This window comes from Castor canadensis, chromosome 6, assembly GCF_047511655.1.
Source record: "Castor canadensis chromosome 6, mCasCan1.hap1v2, whole genome shotgun sequence".
Lineage (NCBI taxonomy): Eukaryota > Metazoa > Chordata > Mammalia > Rodentia > Castoridae > Castor > Castor canadensis.
In genome coordinates, this window is record NC_133391.1 from 37,954,212 (window position 1) to 37,974,595 (window position 20,384).

Here is a 20,384-nt window from a genome sequence, read left to right on the forward strand (position 1 = left end):
GCACATTAACTTTCTTCTTGGTTTTTAGGTACCAAACACAGGAAGCAAAATTTTCACAAAATTAGGGGCAGGGGAATAGGCAGCAGTTCTTGCAACTATTTAAACACAGGCGAGGATGATGTGAGACTGACCGAGAACTTCTCCTATCAACTGAGCTGTACAATGTGCCTGTGGGAATTTTTAAAAAATTGTTTTTGAAATTTCTTTTGATTTTTAGCTTATTATTATGTTTGACTGCACTTGGTTAAAACTGTAACTTGTTCTCTTTATGTGTTGAAAAGCCACTTGGGCTAGGAGTCCTGAGACCTGATTCCATCATTTTAATGAAAGAAAACTTGAGCATATGTCTTGTTTACATCATATGTGAATAAAAGCTCTAATTACTAAATGACTTCAAACTCAACAATCATTTCCAGCACCATGTATTAAAAGCCCATCCAGCCCTGCACTTGCTCTAAACATGCTTGAAAATTCATCCTTTCCTCGGGTCCCTATAGGATCACTCCTGAGACAGAACTTACTGCAAAACTGACAGGTGCTTCTTCACCCTTTGGGTGTGTGGGTATCACCTCCATTTCATTGGCCTGAGACCCCTCTTAAGGGCAGTGATCATACAGATGTTCTTCTGTCTCTTCACTGAGCCTGGCACCAAAGTCTACACACATTGTGCACCCAGAGGATTTTAGAAAGAAGTCTTTTAGGCTAAGACGATCCTTGGCTTACAGTACAAGCTTTCCAAGGCTAGATGGCACTGTTGCTAGAGCCAAATCAGGTGTGTTCTGAGATACCAGTCCTGAGAAGGGAAGAGGAAACAGAGCAGGGGGCCTGGGCAGGCCCTTGAGGAGTTTGACTCAGGCTCATTGCAGACACAATGAGTGGACACCTAGGTGACTGGCGCTGTGTGCTTTGCTATTTTCTTAGTATCTTCACAAACGTGGCTTCAATTTTATCTTATTTTATTTTTATTTATTCATTTATTTATTTTGAGACAGGATCTGACTGTATATATTCCAGGCTGGTCTCCAATTCTCAACCCTCTTCTCTCAGCCTCCTTAGGGCTGGGATTACAGATGTGTACCATCAATCCTGTTGTTATAGAACTCTAGCTAGGAGGAATCAGGTGCCCAGACTGAGATTATACATCAGGTACAGAGCAGAACTTTTTAACCAGTTCATGCTTTTGGGTATCACCCGGCCAAAGGAGGTCCTCAGAGTATGATGAAGGAGGAATAGGGACTGTGACATGGCTGTTCCAGGGGAGTGGCCTGTGTGTACTGTACCCAGTCTGAGGGAAAGGGAGACCTTTCAAGCAAACTGATTGAATGGATTGGCTTAATTTATGCCTTAAGATCTCAGCATCAGCAATGAAAGGAATCATTCTGGAGGAAATGAAACTACATAAAACTTCTTGAGGAATAAAAATTGTGGCTAGTGAAGCTGGAGTCCTGTGGCTCATGCCTATCATTCCAAGTTACAAAGGAAGCTGAAATTGGTAAGATCATGGTTTCAAGTCAGCCTGGACAACAAAACAAAACAAAACAAAAAAGCTCGCAAGACCCCATTGCAATGGAAAAAAGCTGGCTCTGGTGGTATGTACCTGTAATCCCAGTGGTGGAAGGAAGTATAAAATAGGAAGGTAATGGTCTAACCAGCCCAGGCATAAAATGAGTCACTGTCTCCAAAACAACCAGAGCAAAAAGGGACTATGGGTAATGTGTAAAATGATTAGGGTAGAAGGTCAGTAATTGACATTTTATTAAAAGGATAATCTATTTATTGCATGTGACCTTGTGGTTGGGTTGCACCTGCTGTTTGTCTATTGTTCTGCAGTGTTCATGTGCTTCTCATGGAAACAAAACAAACACACAAAACCATCCAATGCAGCAGGAAAGGCAGGTTCACTACTGTGCCACTTTACAGATGAAGAAATAGAGTCAGAAATGTGATGAGACATGCTCACCAGCAGATAAGTGGTTAAATTAGAACTTTAGCACTGGGTGAGACAGAAATCAAAGATAAGTTCTCACCTTTTGCCTTAGGCCAGCCTTGGACCACAATCATGCCTACACCTTCCCCATAGCTGGGACTCTAGGCTCACACCACTAGGGGGCCCAGCTCGTGTGCTGAGATGGGGATCTCACTAATTTTTGCCTGCTCTGTCCTCAAACCTTGATCTTGATCTCCACCTTCTGAGTAGCTGAGATTACAGCTGGGAGCCACTGTGCCCCACCCTCCTGTTTTCACTGTACTTTTCTGTACTGTGTCAGCTCATCTAGAAATACAGAATTAGAAGGGCTGCTGTTGATATAAAAGGTAAGGCATCAGTGACTAGAAAAATATCTATATATGCTGTTAATTATATACAAATGTTAATTATATGCAAATTTATGCTAAAAATTGAGAGAAAATTAGTATCAGTTATTTGTGAATTCTGATTGTCTCTACCCTTCTTCTCCCCAGGATGATGATGAAGACAAATTAACTTGGAAAGATCGGTTCCCAGGCTACTTGATGAACTTTGCCTCCATCTTGTTTATGGTAACTTCCCTGAGGGACCACTTGCTTGTGTCTATGTGCATGTAATCCTGCTACTTGAGAGCTGTGGACGTTTTATTGTTTTGCTTTGGAAATAATGAGGGGCTGGAAAAGGCCAGGCTCCTGTATGGAGAAGCAGGAGCTTGTCCAAAAGCAAGGCCATCGACTGCTCATGTTAGAACTGGAATGTCCAGGAAGTGAGACAGGGCCTTCCCCACTGTCAAACCAAGAACTTGGAGAAGTAATGCAGGGAAAATGGCTGCAGAACTGAGCCAGCCTGCTTGGGCTGGGGTGGCTCTCTCTAGTAGGTTGTGGAATAGAAGTGCCTGGAAGCCACAAAAGAGAGCCAGCTGGGGCTCTAGGTCTGATTCATTGGTGTCATTGCTGCATTTATTTCTCTGTGTCTGGTAGAACTTTTTTTGTAAGACCCAGGTGGTCTCAGCTGTGTCAGGGAAAGCTGAGGGAGAAGCCTGGGACTTGTATTGGAGTCAGATCAATAATTTAAGCTAGAATACTTCAGGAAAGGAAATTGCCAAGGACCAGGTTATGGTCACTAGTGTATCTGTCCCTTGTTAGGGAGGTATTCAAGACTGGACACTCAGTTTCACAAAAGAGAGTTTATAATTATAGCTCAGAGTATTCTTAAGCAAGATCACGTATTAATTGTACAGGATTACTTATTTCAAACATTAGGACTGGAAAATGTAGTTTCCTGGGCCCATTGGCCAGAGGTAACTCTGACCTTGGATTGAGACTACTGTTGCCAGTGTTACTGCTATTGTGATTATTGAGGATAGAAATCATGTCCTGGTTTCAGAAATTTAAAAAGTGCTGGGTGTGGTGGTGCAGGCTTATAAACCTAGCACTCAGTGGCAGGAGAATCACAAGTTTGAGGCCAGCAAACTGTATCTCAAAACCCAAAACACAAACAAAAGGGCAGAAGGGTTTGGGGCAGGGCACAAGTGGTAAAGTGCTTTCCTAGCATGTGCGACCCCATGGGTTCAATGAGGGCCTCAAAAAACAAAACAAACAAAAATCAAAGCAAGGACACTTAACATAGACGTTAATTCAACTCTTTATTTTGCATATAAAGTACAGAGTTGTCAAAGCTTAGCAGTCTAACCTTGTTTTCGTCTCATTGCTGAACAAGTGTGAGGCATGGAGAATTTACTCAGGAATACATAGTAAGCTGCAGTGTTGTAAGCTGGAATGATATAAAGTTTAATTTAGCATTCCAAACTCTCCCACAATCTGCATATTTTTATGTAAGAGTTTATTCATTCAAGAAGTCGTTAATGAGTACAACTGTGTATCTAGTACTATTCTTAGGTACTGGGCAATGCAGAAAACAAGATAATTCCTCCCTTAAAGAGTTTACAGATGATAAATAAGTAAGCCAGTAAGTAAAACAGATTACCATTTCCAGTTATGGTAGCTTAGGGTACACGCAACATTCCATTTTGGCAAAAATTAATGAAAAATAGTGGGTACGTATATTTTTCAATTTTTCTTAAAGCCTTCAGAGTCTAGCAGGATAGTAATAATACTCGGTTAAAGTGTAAAGGAAAATCGGAGCCAAGGGGACAAATGCCTTGACAGTAATGCTGCTTTTACCATAAGGACTATCTATTTTCTTGTCTTAAGGACATTTTCCTATCTAAGGAAACTGAGACTTTGATCTGGGTGGTGTTAGGTGAACCAGGAGGATAGAAATTGGCGACTGTGGCTGGCTTAAAGTGGGAGCATGCATTCACAATGACCGTGACTCACAAATTAGTCTCCAAATATATAAAAAATTATAAAGCTGGACTGGAGGCTTAAGAGATAGACTACTTGTTTTGCAAGTGCAAAGCTCTGAGTTCAAACTCCTGTGCCACCAAAAAAAAAAGAAAAAGTTATAAACCAATGGAGAAAACAAAAACTATACAATAAAAAAGTACTGAAAGAAGACTTGAATAGGTATTTTGCAAAAGAAGAACTCCAAATGACCAATTGGTTACTCTTTCAGAGTAACCAATTTCATTAGTCATGGAATTTCTAGTTTGAACCACAGTGAAATTCCAGGTACATTCAACAGAAAGCATGTCATTGAAAAGTCTGCCAATCAAGTGTTGGAAAAGATAAGATCAAACTGAAACTCTTACACACTACTGGTGGGAGTGGAAACTTTCAAAAATGCTTTAGATACAGTCTGGCATTATCTGGTAAAACAAATTTATATAGCCTGTGGCCCTGAAACTCCACTCCTAGATATATGCCCTAGAAAAATTTATGTGCATGCATAGCAAAATACATGTACAAAAATGTCCACAGGAGCACTATTTATAATAACCCCAAGTGCAAACAATCCAAATGCCTATCCCCACTAGAATGGATAAATAAACTGAGGTATGTTTATACAACTCAGTACTACAGTCATGAAAATGAATGAACTCATAGTGAAACACAGCAACATGGCTGAAAATAAAACAAGAAAAAAATATGTACAGTTTTATTCTACTTGTACAAAGTTCAGAAAGTGACAACCCTAATCTGTATCACTTAAGGGTACAATACCTAAGTGATAGAACTACAAAAATAAGCAAGGAAATGACTGTCACAAATAACATAGTGGTTAGGTTTAAAGGAACAGTCAGGATGGAAGATGGTGTGTGCAATGGGCTTGTGGAGGTGTGTGGTGTGTTGTTCTGTAGTTTGCTTTATTCATTCAACTCTATGTGCATATGAATAAAATGAAGTTTCCTGTATTTATATGATGACATTAAAAAATACACAAAACACATATATTAAATAGGCTGGTCAGGGAAGTCCTCACTGAGAAGACTTCAGCAAGGATCTGGAGGAAATGAAGAAGCCAGCCACATGGGTATTTTGTAGGCAGAGGGTACAATGAAGGGAATGGCCCCAGGGAGGGGGTGTCTGGAGTATAGGACACAGCTGCAGTGTGGCTGAAACTGAGCACCTAGAGGGAAGGAGGGGAGAATGGATGCAGTCAGAGAGGACACAGGGAGCCAGGGGGAGGGTCCACAGGCCTCAACAAGGATGTGGGCTCATGCTATGTGAATGGGAATCCTCAGTAAAAGGTTTGACACAAAATGACAGGATCAGAAACTTCAGAAGGGTCACTCTGGCTGCTGTGGTAAGAAAATCCTGGTAAGAGGGCAAGGGTGGGCAGAGGGAGGGCCAACAGGGAGCTGCTGCCACAATTCAAAAAGTGAGGGGGTGGCAATGAAAAGTTTCAGGTGCTGGTTCCATTTTGAAAACAAATTGATCTTGTCCTGTAAAACTGAGAAGAGTGGAGAATGACTCCATGGCTTTCATCTTGAGCAACCAAACGTATCCCTTACTGGGATGGGGAGAGATTCTGGAGTTGCCCTCATGAATGGTAATGAATCTGGAGTTCAGTACAGATTTCCAAGCTGGAGACCTAATTGGCTATAGATGAAATTGCAGATCACAGGGGAGTGAGGGAAGACAGAGAAGAGTTCCAAAGACTAAATCTCAGAAAACTGTAATGTCATAATTTGGGAACACAAGGAGGGGCCAAAAAGAAGATTGAAAAGGAACAGTAGGGGAGAATAGGGCATCCTGAAAGCCAAGAAAGTGTTCTAAGAGGGAGGGCAATCCATTGCACTAGATGCTGCTGAGGAGTCAGGGAAGAAGAGATTGCAACAAGAAGCTTCTCTACTGCCTGGGATAATAACTTGGGTTGTCCTCATTATCACCTGACATCATCATCTTCATTGTCAACAACAAATAGATTGCTGGATTACTATTTGATAAAAACTGAAAACTAGGTCAATAGTGGGTCATCTTGCCAAAGGTGTAATTTTTATTACTTCTATAGAGATCTTGTAAAGCTAGACTGGAGGGTGAGAATTCTTTTGGATTATTCATAAATAATCTATCACTATGTCTCTTTTTAAAAAACCTCCTACTAGATTCCAAATCTTGATATAAATGCAAGATTCTGTATCAGAACCAAGAACCACCTGGGGTCCCCTATCTGCCACCAGCAAGTGCTGAGGCTGGCATGTGTGCACAGGAGCTGGGGTGCAGTGTAGGAATGGGGTACAACCCCTCTGATGATTAGTTCTTTAAAGTCAAGTGCTGTTGGTCAGTCCTAGTTTAAGCCTGCTGGTTAAGGGTAAGGTTTAGTCGTACTTCTTTTCCACTCTCAGAAGTATTCCAACTTGGACAACAAATTACACGCTCCCAAACCTACTGGATTTTGAAAAGCTTTATTTGATACTAACTTTTCTTCACTTTTTAATGTTTTAAAATTTTTCTGTCTTCTGAAGAAAAGGACTCAGTGTTACCCTAGAACGAGGTGTGTTAAATGAGATGAGGTGGGGCGTGTGGTTAGAAAGAATAATTTTTAGGGTAAGCCCAGGGCACCTACTGCAATAAAAGTGAGTGTCTCCCATTCATTCATCCTCCACCTCCTGTGACTGAACCTTCCTGGAAGGTGCCACAAACATGGCCCCTTGGGGGCTTTGGAGATGCCAGTCTGAGAGAGCAGTTGAGCACATTTCTTTCGTGGGTAACAAGAACAAAGAAATGTCTCATTTGCCCTGTTAGGTGAGAAGCCAACATGGACAAAGATGAATTTTCTTTCTTTTCCATCCTATGTGCTGAGCTAAGGGTTTTTGGATTATTTTGTTCCCTTTTTGAATTTACCCTCTTCATTTTTTTTTTCCCTGAGGAAGGAGACTGTCAGAGGGTAAATCTTTCTAGAACCTGTGTCTTCCTCCTGTGCTGGATAATCAGTTTTTATCCTTGTACACTGCAACTCCCCCTTTGCTTGCCTGGATGATTACAATAGTCCCTTGACTGATCTCCCTGCTTTTATACTGGACCCTATAGATCATCAACACACCAACTTTTTATTAAACCTAAGTCAAATCATGTCTCTCTTCTGCTCAAAACTCTCTAATAGTCTCCTGAACTGTAGAAGTCAATGCTTAACCCTCCTCCTTGCTACCCACCTATCTCCAGCTCAACACACCCCTTGCTCACTCCACACTAGGCCCCTCTTCTGGAATATGCCCTCAAACTTCTTTCTTCTTTTCGGGTCTTTATTCAAAAGCTATTTTCCCACCTGGTCTTTCCTGACCACTCTGTCTGACCACTCTGTCTGAAATTGCAACCTCTCTATTATTTGTTTGTGTTGTTGTTGTACTGGGGGAACATTGTGACCTTTACAAAAGTGCTTACAATATATCATAGTTGAATTCACCCCCTCCATCATTCTCTTTTATTTCTCCTCCCCTCGTTCCTGGAATAGTTTCAATAGGTCTCATTTTTTCCATTTTCATACATGTGTACACAATATTTCCACCATATTCACCCTCCTATAACCTTTTCTTATATCTTCCCCACCTCCCTACTGGTACCAACCTTAAGCCTGTTTTGCCTCATTTGCTTCCAGAGTTTTATAGTCACACAAGAGATACCACATAGTTTATCTTATTGATTTGTCTATCTTTCCCTACTAGAAGGTCGACTCCATGAGGACAGCAATTTCTGTCTATTTTTGTTTTTCACTGCTATTTCCTCTGATAATACCTAAATGAAGTGTGATTGGCACATGGAAAGTGCTTCAGACATGTGTTAGGATACAGGTAAATAAAGTCAATGTCAGAGGTGGCTTATTAGTTTATTATGTCAGTGATAGAGCCATTTGTGTGTGTGTATGTGTGTGTGTGTGTGTTTTGCTTGAGCTACATTGTATGCTATGCCCTAGGCTGAACACTATCCTACCAGATCAGCAGATACAGCTTCTGCCTTGTGCATTTCAATTTAATTCTTCTTTCTTTTCTGGAAAGTTCTCCAATCATATACTTTCCTCCAAGTGTTTCCCACAGGAAACTGTAACCAGCCTTTTTTCTGTCTGTTCCCCTGTTCTTTACTCAAAAGACAGCAGAAGCTCATGAACTGAGGCCTGGTCCTCTTACCAGCTGTGGCTTGGCTCATCCCTCTTGTATGTGTGCAGTGGTTTTCTCAACTTTGCTTCAGAATGCAAGACTCAGGCTGGTGGAGTGGCTTAAGTGGTTGAGTGCCTGCCTAGCAAGATGGAGGCCCTGGGTTCAAACCTAGAACAGCCAAAAATAAAAGAGGCACAGAATGCAAGACCTGGTGTGTGGAGATGAGGCCATCTCTCCTTCCTGTCTCTGTCACAGTATAACACAGAGGACTCTGAACTGACTCACATTGTGCCGTAGAGGTAAAATTATGGGATTAAAGCACTGAAACTTCTAGGGACTATGAAATGTGACCATGGGGCAGGTAGGTCACCAATAACTGAGAATCGGCAGATCTTTACAACCAGTTCCATATGTGAGGCCATACTGTGAAATGGCATAGGAACATTCTTTTGGCCAAGTTGTGGGAGACTGATCATGAACATCCCATATTCCCTGTGTTTGTTGAACTTAAACCAAGTCAATAATGCAGTCACAGCTGCAGAAATGATATTGGATTTAGTTCTAGAAGATCTGAGTTCTAATGTCAGGATGGGATTGTAGACTTAGAACCATAGGACAGGGCTCAAATTCTGAATCATCATGAAATCTCATTTGCAAAAGATGATCTTGCATGGCTATTGTAAGGATTTATGCTTGTGAAGATGCACCTTGAACTACAACATTGAGAAATCACAATGGATTGGTTGTTGATGATGATGGTGTTGTTATCATCATTAACATCTCAGCTCTGGCTTGTACCCTCCAGACCTTAGACCAATCAGATTGTTGCTTCTTGGGCCTCAGTTTCCAAAGGCTATCGGTGAATGATCCCTACATGCTAAAATTCTTTAATTCCTACCATGAGGAGACTAGGGTGATTGCCTTTCCCATGGCTGCTTCCTTGTCTACAAAATGGTCATGGGGGTGAGTTGGTGGTTGGTCCTCAAGCTTTTGCAGGTTGAAAGCTCTGTAGATCTTGAGATACTCTGGGAAATGATAAAGGAGAGGTTCCAAATTTGGTTTCTACCTTGAGATAGAAAATCATGACCAGAGAAGTCAAGGCTGTGAAGAACAATCAGAGGGCTGGGGAGGAGTATTGGTGGTGAGAATAAGGAAGAAGAAAGGGTGGGAAAGGGGATTTTCTAAGTGAGCAGAACAGTGCTTCTTGGATTTGAACTGGAAACTTGCTAAAATGCAAATTCTAAGTCAGAAGTTATGCTTGGGATTCTGCATTTCTATCAAGTCCACATCTGGTGCAGCCAGCACAAAGTAGACACGCTGAGTAGTAAGGAAGAGAGCCCTTTATTCCCCACTCAGCAGCTGAGCTGCTTAGAGAAACCTAGAAGCTTATTGTCTCTCCATCTTTCCCCATGTTCCTCCCCAAAACTCTAAAACAAAGGATGTTTTTGCCATTTTCCTCCAGGTCTTTTCTCCAACCCCAAATGCACACATGTACACACACACACACACACACACACAGGCTTCTCATGCCCCTAGCTCTGCAACCTCATCAATACTTCCATCGCTGGCCATCACTGCAAAAGTGATTTTGAGGGAAAAGAATCTCACACCATATTTTCCAGACCCTTACTGTCTGGTAGTGACAATCCCAGAGGAGCAGGAATTGAAATGTCTACATTGTTGGAGCAGGGTGATGTCATGTCCAGGTTCCCCACTCACATGATTGTCGTCCATCCACAGTTCTGCAGGCTGGCTTCTCTGTTGCCCCCCACCCCATTCCACCCCTATTCAAAGAGGAGCCTCCCATGGAGTGTTTTTCTCATCTCTCTTCCCCTACACACATACACACACACACACCCTCCCTTTACCCAGAGAACACCATCTTCCTGACGTTCTTACCACCGTGGCCCACAGGGCAAATACTAACATCTATAAAGTACACTAGGATAGGTGACTGAGTCTTCCATGAATGTCCCAGACTATAGCACCCCCAGAGGTCTGTAGGTGTCCATACCTTGACACATCTGCAACCCATGTCCAGCCCACCAGAGCATCAGTCACTCTGCCTGCAAAGCACTGCCTAAGACTGGGGCTCTCCCCTCCCTCCAGAACAGGGAGTCCAGCAGTTTATTCCTTTAGGAGGACTTTCCACCTGCCCTTTTCTCTCCCCTCATGTCCTACTTAGCCCTCTTTAGCCAGTGCCACTGTCCTCTAGAGGAAATAGGACCCAAACAGCCCCATTAGCAGAAAGAGTGCCAAAAAAATCTCCACTTGACTGAAGCAAATTTGGATTTGCTCTGAGCGGGGCTGAGTGGGTATGCATGGCTAGTGCCTCTCCTTCCTCTGCCCCTCGCTTTGGCATTTTTCTGTTCACAGCTTCTTGGGAATAGTTCTTCCTGGGAATGGTTCTTCCTTATCTGTGGTAGGAGGGAGGGAGGGGGGACATGGGAAAGGGTGGGACTATTAGGCCGTGCAGGTCTAGGACAGTCCTTAGGTTCTAGAATGAGGAAATGAAGGGACCTTAAAGGTCATGGGTTTGCTTCATCTCCTTGGAACATGGCAGCAATAAGTTTGTGCATCAAATGAGAAATCTGCCCTCCATCCTAAATCACTGGTAGGGAATCTTGTTTTCTGATTTTGTTCACCCTGAGGACTAAGTCTGAAAATAGTACTCTTGATTTACCACCCATTTTTCTCCTTTGAGCAACCTTCCTACCCCACCCAACAAACTAATTCATCTCTCCTCATCTCATGTACCTTCAGTGGCTCCCTATTTCTTCTCATGAATGGTCCAGTTTAGATCCTACTTCCTCCACAAACTATTACCGACCAACCAGATCTGAATTCCTTCAGCAGCTATTCTGCTCATTGAGACTTAATACACTTGCATGTATTATTGACTATGGTGTAAAAAGAGTTCATCTTATCTTCATTGTAGACTGGAAGCTCCCTAATGAAAGAAATCACAGGATATGAGTGTACACAATGTACACTCCATTGTGTGTGTGTGTGTTATAGACCATTTGGAATCCGATATAAAGCTATGATAGAAGATGTACCTACACCTGGAACACTGCATAAAAATCCAGTGGGTTTGTATTTTCCCAGTTGCCCAGTAAGAGACAGCAGCTAATAACACTGATATAGCAAACAGCACTGTTGACTGAGCAAATCATAGGTGTTCAGTAATGACCTGCTGATATGTGCCTCTCCTTTTTCCCTCCACAGATCGCCCTGACTTTCTCGATTGTCTTTGGGGTCATTGTGTATCGGATCACAACTGCAGCTGCTCTGTCACTCAATAAGGCCACACGTTCCAATGTCCGGGCGACAGTGACGGCAACAGCGGTCATCATCAACCTCGTGGTCATCCTCATTCTGGACGAGATCTATGGTGCTGTAGCCAAGTGGCTCACTAAAATCGGTACTGTGTCCCAAACCCTTCGTTTATCTTGCGCCTTCTTGATCACTCCCAATCCAATGAGTGCAAGGTGCTTAGTGGTAATGACCTGAAGTAAACAAAGGAATGATAACAGGATGCTTTGTACAGTGCATTTGAGTTGGAAGAATGAGGAAGTGCAATGTCCGTGAACTTGTGTGACCTGCCAGAGGAATTCCTCTAAAAGCAGGAATCCTTTTAGTATGTCAGTAGCTTAGGTGACAAGGAACTCACTATGCCCTAAAGATAATCTAGGGGATCTATTCTTTTTAGCCCAACTCAGAAGCAAGGCAGATTCAGCATTTCCTGTTAAAATTTACTGAGTTTGATTTTCCTCATTTTCCCAGATCATTTATGTGATGGAGGAAAGCCTCTTGATACTTGAACCCAAAAGGGTCTTATCTATCCTAGAAAATCCACACATTCCCCAGGCCCTGAGCAGACTTCAAAGGGGCATATCAGACTTCCCAAGCTTCAAGCCAGTGAGAAAAATGCAGTGGCCTCCACATTCAGACGTGTCATTTGAGCCACAACCTGCTGTTGCCTGAGACCACATTCTGGCATCTGCATTCAGTAGATGGGGGAGGGCAAGTTGAGACTTTTCCTCGTTCTTATTCTGGGTGGCCTGGGTGCACCCTTTTCCTCTATGAATCCAGGAATTTCCCTCTTGGCTCTAGGAACTAGAAGTCTCAGCCTCTCACTAACCTCAGAGGAATGCTGAGTTAATTGTATGATGTCTTTAATTTGCTGAACCAGTTAGAAGCTGGACACTTGATAAGTTGACTCTATCCTCAAGACAACCCTCCCATGAGAACTCGGGGATTAAGAAGGCTGCTGTGCTGGTGCCTTTCCCCAGCATGCCATCTACTCTTTGGCTCACACCTGCCTTTGACCTCCATGCTGGGCCAGCCAGGGTGGCAGCTCTTCCCTCGTCAGGTGTCTACATAGGTATATATGTTATCTGTGTTCCTTCAGAGCTCCTTGAGAAAAATCCAAAAGGACTGTAATTCAGAGTATTTGGTGATATGCTGTATGGGATTCTGTGAAGTAGTTAGAGGAGTGTCTGATTCGCCAAGGTCTCAGGGAGGCTTGGGACAGGGGCACTGACCTGGACATCTCAGAGACAAGTGGTGTCAGGTGGGCATGTGTATCAGAAGAAGGTCCTAGCAGAGGAAATAAACTGAGAAATGTGGCTGTGAGGGAAGAGATCAGATTCCTCATGCCCATAAAAGCACACAGAGAAGTGGCATGTGGACTACTGGGAAGAATTTTGGTGACTTTTGATGCTAGCAGAGCAGAAAGAACTAAGCTTGGCATACAGGAGAAAGAAAGCATGACATATGTCCAGGAGACCAGAAGAACCCAGCATGGTAGCTGAACTTGGGCCCCTGGTATGGTTAGGGCATAACCTAACCATACCAGGGGAATGGAGTGGGAAACTGGTCTCAGGAGATTTGACTGATACCTGGCTTTACTTTTTGGAGTGGGAAACTGGTCTCAGGAGATTTGACTGATACCTGGCTTTACTTTTTGGTAGAAGACCTTACGTGCCAGGTTGAGGACTCTGTGCTTATTTTCATTGACAATGGAAAAGTATTTGCTAGAGTTCAAAGAGGCATCCAATCAACAATACTATCCTGCTGGCCTGATTCCTGAACCAGCTGAGAAATCAGATAAAATCAGAAGTAAACAAAAGCCAACATGTCAGCTACTCAGGAGGCAGAGATAGGAGGATCGTGGTTTGAGGCCAACCTAGTCAAAAGTTAGTGAGACACTTCTCAAAAACAGAGTGTGCGATACATGTCTGTAATCTCAGCTACTTGGGAGGCAGAGCTAGGAGGATCATAGACCAAGTCTGGTCTGGGCAAAACATGATACTCTAAGTGAAAACAAACTGAAAATGAAAAGTTGGAGGCATTGCCCTAAGTTCAATTCCCAGTCCAAATAAGCTTCCTAATACTGAATTCCCTGCAGATTTACCCTCTGAATGGCAGGCCATGATACACAGGGCAGCTATGCGAAGTTTGGTAGACAGAAAGGCACAGAACACCTACTGCCTACAGTGCTTTGCTCCCAAAGAAAGGGCAGAGGCAGCATGCAGGTGAGGAATGTCAGAGGCACCTATCAGATTGACTGATAAGACAAGCTATTCCCCTGTCTCTTACCCAAGAGGAGAAATGAATGAGGTAAGCAGAGGTAAGCTAGGGCATTACAAGTGACCATACCCTTCTTCATGGAGGAACACAAGAAATGGAAAGAAATGTCCCCATCTCCTGTGCCTGGTCCCAACCCAATACCACTGAGGAAGTTTTGAAAAGTTTGACACATTGGAGGTGTATGTCTGCAGAATTGCTCAGGCAGGGGCATTGGATGCAACAGAATAGGGAGAAGCAGGAAGATCTTATGTAAAGCAGATTATTGAGAATGTCAACAGGAAGTATGGATGAGAAAAACAGGAAGTCAATGATGGTATAGAAATTTCTTCTTGCTGTCTGTGTTTTATTTTTCCTTTTACTGGTGGTATTAGTGCTTTGAACTAACAGCCTTGCACATGCTAGATAGGTGCTCTACCACTTGATCCATGTACCCATTCCTTCTTACCTTTAGTTATTTTTCTGATAGAGTCTTTCATTTTTGCCTGGAGCTGGCCTCAGACCATGATCCTACTACCTCTGCCACCTTCAAATCTGGGATTGCATGTGTGTACAACCATGCTTGTTTGTTGAAATGGGGTCTTACTAACTTTTTGCTCAAGTGATCCTCCCAATTTCTGCCTCCAAAGTAGCTAGGATTACAGGGATGAGCCATCCATGTTTTTCTTTTCTTGCAAAATTCCAGATAGTGGAATAGATGGAAGGTAGAGTGGTCAACAATCAAAAACTCATTAGTAAGTAGCCACATGCAAGGCTGGGCTTTATCTCTTGTTTAAGGCCATAAACAAAGTGGCTCACATACACATGTTTCCACATCGTGAAGCTTTGTCTGTTGTTTCTAATATTTCCCACATATCCAAAAAGTTCTGGTTACTCCAGCTTTTTAAGCCAAGTCTATAAGAAAGTCTATAAGAAAGTTCTATGAAAAGAGGTGGAATTCTAACAAGTACATTTAGTTCTTTGTGTTAGTGATCTTCATAATGTGAAAATTTTCTTTAAGCCCAATATATCTTCACAAAAGCTATATATGGCCAGTAAGGAAAGTATTAGATCCTCATTCTACTAAGGCTCAAACTCAGACTCTACCTCTAAAATACAGACACCTTTTGTGCTACTTTTGTGTAAGTGTCTCCCTATCAGCATAGTGGTGGTGTTTGGATCTTCATTCACCTTTGTGGGCATCATCCTGGGTTGTTGCTCATGTCTGTCTCACACTGTGTACTCCCTAAGGCTCAGAGAGTTACTGTTGTATAGTGGGAGTCCACTAAACTCAAGACTTCAATGGAAAGAGCCTTTGAGCTCTTGACTTGGCTCCCTCTTCCTCCTAACCTGATCTGTGCAGTACTGAGCAGCATGGACCTTTTCTGGACCAATTTTTATCAATCTTTCTTTCTTTCATTATTTTTCTGCTTCAAGCCCTGGATCATCACCCTGCTGGAACATTTTCACAACCTAATGGCTGTGCTTATCTTTAACCTCTGTCTATGGGCCTCTATCTTGGAAATCCTTCCCAGTCATCTTTTCTCAAGTAGTGGATTTGGGGGAACCCCTCCTCAATATTGCAGGGAGCTGCCCTTTGCCCTTAAGTCAGGATTTGAGGCTTTCAATTACCTTCTTCCCACTGTTCTCCTCACCCAGCCAACCTACTCAATTTATGATCACTCCAGGCCACCCTATGTGTTCCCACCCCTGTGCTTGGTTTATGTCACCGTAGCTGCTGTTGTGAACCTTGGCAACCTGTCCTGTAAGGGCTTGTCAAAGCTGCCTCCTCCGTGAGTCCTTGTCTGAACACTCAGCTCCTAGTGATTTTTCCTCCTTCTCTGAACAATTCTGGTATAGACCTTTCACTTACTTGTTTGCCCATCAGCAGTTATAGCGTGCCTACTTTGTACTAGGCACAATTCTTGGAATTCTGGGAACACAGCAGTAGACAAGAGTCTGGTCTCTGCTGTCATTATGCATTATGCTTACCTTATGGTAAGGGACAGATAGACGGTAACAAGAGCATCTCATAGAGTGTAAGAAGAGCATGGTGTAATAGAGAGTGGTTTGGGGCCATGTACTTTGGACCAAGTGATCAGGAAAGGCCTGTCAAGGTGTTAATATTGTATCTGAGACCTGAACAAGAGAGGAACTTATCATGCAAGAATCTGGAGGGAGAACTCTGAGAAGATGAAACAGCAAAGACAAAGTTTGCAGGTGGGGATAAGCTTGGAGGAAACACTCATTGGATGTCAGTCATATACTGTCTTACCTTATTGTTTCTATCTGTATGCGTGTTCCCAGTATTAGAATACATTTCGTTTTGCTAGAGTAATAAATTAATCTTCAAATTATGGTTGCTGAATGACCCAAACTAATGGAGGATGCAGATGACACTATGTCAGAGACTGGCGACTGGAGGATCCATAGTGGCTATCAAATGTTTCCATATAGAAGAGTCATCATCTCTTCTGCTCACAGTTCACTGACTAGAACGAGCCCAGAGATGAAACTGTTGGAACATGTACAGAAGTACATGACCATTTTGTGAGCAGGGCAGGACTCTACCACTTGCTCCAAATAGGTGCAAGGCCCTTGACAGCAGTGACTTTATCTTTCATTTATCATGGTAGATCTGAGTGCATGTTTGTGGATGCCATTTTTGATGAAATACATCTCTGTCTTCATTTATGCATTCAAAAAGAATGTTTTCAAGTTAACCTTGAATAAGCCACAGTAGAAGTTTCCATGAGCATCTATGTATTTGTTATTTCAACTCTGCTTGCCTACAAAGGGCTTTGAGGAAATACTGAGATGAGGAAGGCAAATGCAAAGTTATCCCAAGAAGACAGAGACTGACTGTTGCAACAAGGGTATCAGAGGACTTGAAATTTCCTTGATACCAAAAAACATAGACACTGATGGACATGGTTATGCAATGCAGGTGACTGGTATGCTCATAGGTAGTGGAATGGTTTTAGGGATCCCCCAGACTCCACAGGGACACAAACTGCGGATAATGCCACCTAATGGAGTAACAAGCCTGCAAAGCTTAGGGGCTTGCTTTGCCATTCTCACGCTGGTTATAATACTCATCTGGCTTCCTGCCCCAGATCTCCTGAGAGCTGAGGAGGCTGTGACTATGTGCTTTGCTCACCAGGTGCAAGCAGCTGGTGCAAACAATACCACATTCCCAAGGGTTTCCTGTAGGGCTGTGTGATGAAAGTCTACTTTCCTAGGAACATCTCTCAATAGGCCTAGGTATCAGGCCTATTTGAGGTCCATCATTGTCCTAAATATTTACAACAAAAGACAAATTTGGTTATGTGCCTTGAGAGTGATTAGTTCAGCAACAGTAGATAAAAATTGTAGTTATATCCCAGGCTGCCACAGTGACAATGGTAATAGGTGTTCAGCAGCAGTAGATAAAAATTGTAGTTATATCCCAGGCTGCCATATTGACAATGGTAATAGATGTGAAACATGCATACCCTGGAGACAGCACAGCCCTGGTGAAGCAGGGACCGAACTGAAACTTGGGGTATCTAGGGAAATGGATGTAGCTTTGGAACCTGGTCTAAGAAGGAGCCTGGCTTCTCAAGGTTCAGTGTGCCAAGTGTAAAGCCAGACTCAGAATGCATCAGTAATAGAAATTAGTGTACATAGATGTGAAGATTCCAGTAAGTGGGAGATGAGATCTGTCTCCATCCCAAGTGATCTCTTCATCCCTGGAGGGGTTATAGATACTGGTTATAGAGAAAGGACTCAGATCCTGGGGTAAGAAGCAAGCAAGAACTGGCTAGGACATCAGGACCCCAGACACACTGGCAAATAGCACTGAGCTTAGGTGAGGTGGGAGGCCAGGGCCCAAGGCAAGAAAATAAGGGAAACCCAGCTGACCAGTTAAAGCTTGTTTCCCCCTTGGGTCAGTACCCAGAACATGCTGTACCTTTCAGGCAAGGACTTTTTCTGAGACTACACGTTTAGGAACAGGATGTCTAGTGCTCCTGAAAACTGTAGGCTCTATAACCAACATGGGCATGGAAGGGGGCCTGGCCTTACTACAGCTTTGGGGAATCTGCTGGGTGGAGGAGACAGGTTGGAAGCAGGCTTCTAGGATGGATAATCAAAATGCCATCTGTTAGCCTCATAGTCATCATTTGCTAACTCCAGCTCTCTTCCTCCCCCTCCTACCTTCTCCTTGTTTCCAAACCATGTGCAAAGTGCTGGGTGGTAGAGCTGTGCAAATCACCCTTCTCTTTCCATTTCACCTCTCCAAGTTACAGTGTTGGGTTTCTTGTAGGCACTTGAAACAAAGGTTATTGAATCAAATTCTTATGAAAGTGGCTGTGAGTTGCTAAACATTGCTGATGACCTGCTTCAGAGTTTCACTGCCCCAGTGCTTCTGGATAGTGACAGGGCAGAGATGGAGGACAAAAGGAAGGATGAGAAAAATGACCTGAGTTTTACTGAGCACTGACTGCGGTGTACCAGGCACTGGTAGGCATTGTGCCTACTTTGTCCCATGTAGTTTTTACAATAACACTGGGAAATTCTCATTTGTTTCATTTTACCTATAAGACAGCTAAAGAGATTTAGAAACTAGAATAAGGCACAGAGTTATTAGTGGTGTAAATGTGCTTGCATGCATACACACACTCACTCACACAGAAAGCTTACCATGTACCAAACACTGTTCTAAGCACTTTACATATATCAGAAGAGATACTGGCAATTTATGATGGGGTTTTGTCTCAACAAACCCATCATATGTTGAAAATATTTTAAGTTGAAAATGCATTTGATTCACCTAACCTCTGGAGCATCCTAGCTTAGTAACAGTACACTGTAGCATGCACATTATTTTCTGTCATGATCACGTGGCTGACTGTGAGCTGCACAAGGTCACTTCCCAGCACTGTGAGAGTTTCTTACTGCATATCCCTAGCCTTGGAAAATTCAGATTTATAACTCAGTTTCTCCTGAGTTACATTGTTTTCTCACAGTCATGAAGTTGAAATGTCATCAACTGGGTCATCATAAACTGAGGACCACCTGTATATTTAATCCGCAAAAAAGCCCCAATGGGAAAATCTCAACACTCCCATTTTAGAGATGAGAAGACTGAGACTGAGAGAAAAGTAATGGGCCTCAGGTCAGTGGTGAGTCTGGACTCAGTGTCCTTGCTAATACTGTGATGCTCAGCTCCCTTGTAATGTGCAAATGTCTAAAATTTTTTTGGAAAACAAAAGAAAACACACCAAAGGCTCCATGAGATTTAAAATGCAGTGTACTCTGACATGTGAATGAAAAGTAGTTGGAAGGAACAAGGGTTTTTGCTGGTTGAGATAAGGATAGCTATACAGGGCATTGACTCACATTGATTTCCTGTGCGTGGGTGTTACCTTCTAGGTTAATTCTTTTTGATCTAACCTTTTCTCTAGTACCTGTTCCCCTTTTCCTATTGGCCTCAGTTGCTTTAAGGTATCTGCTTTAGTTTCTCTGCGTTAAGACTCTCTCTACAACAAAATTAGAAATAAGGGCAAAATAGTTTCTGCTGGGTATTGGTGGGGAGAGGGAAGGGGTGGAGTGGGTGGTAAGGGAGGGGGTGGGGGCAGGGGGGAGAAATGAACCAAGCCTTGTATGCACATATGAATAATAAAAGAAAAATGAAAAAAAAAAAAAAAAAGAAAAGTAGTTGGTGCCTTTCAGGACAGGGGCAACCAAGTGAATCAAATACCCCATATGGGCCCATTCATCTGCCTCAGGCCTGTACACATCAGGGGCTCACAGACTTTGTAGTCCTGTGTACTTTATTAAATGTTAAAAAGAGAAAGGAGTTTAAAAGATTGAAGCCCATCAAATAGTCTCCAGTCAGAATTTTTTCCTCCTGAGCCAGGCACCGGTGGCTCACAGTTGTAATCCCATCTATTCAGGAGGCATAGATCAGGAGGATCATTCTTTGAGGCCAGACCAGGCAAAAAGTTCACAAGATTCCACCTCAGTCAATAGCTGGGCATGTGGTACCTGTCATCCCACCTACAGGTTGCCATCAAGGCCAGCCCAGGCATAAATGTGAGACCATGTCACCAAAATATCAAAATAGCAAAAAGGGCTAGAGGTGTGGCTCCAGTGGTAGAACTCCTGAGTTCTACCCTGAGTTCAAGCCCCAGCACTGCCAAATTTTTTTTCTTCCTATTCTAAACAGCGCTCAGCAAGGGTAATACATGAGTACTAAGGAGAAATGAGAGGGAAGAAGGAAAAAGCAAAGAGAAACCAGTATCGAAGTCACAAATGGCTGTCAGGATATCAAATAGTCTTTGGAGAAGGTTTGGAGTATATATGGAC

At 42.9% G+C, this 20,384-nt stretch overlaps 1 protein-coding gene across 1 annotated transcript in view; it reads left to right on the forward strand.

Moving 5' to 3' along the window:
• The window catches only part of Ano2 (anoctamin 2), a 313,200-nt gene that overhangs the window by 230,688 nt on the left and 62,128 nt on the right, over positions 1–20,384 (forward strand). The window contains exons 15-16 of the mRNA XM_074075322.1: positions 2,461–2,538; positions 11,691–11,886. Coding sequence (XP_073931423.1) covers positions 2,461–2,538; positions 11,691–11,886 — 274 coding nt within the window. The remainder of the gene's footprint in view (positions 1–2,460; positions 2,539–11,690; positions 11,887–20,384) is intronic.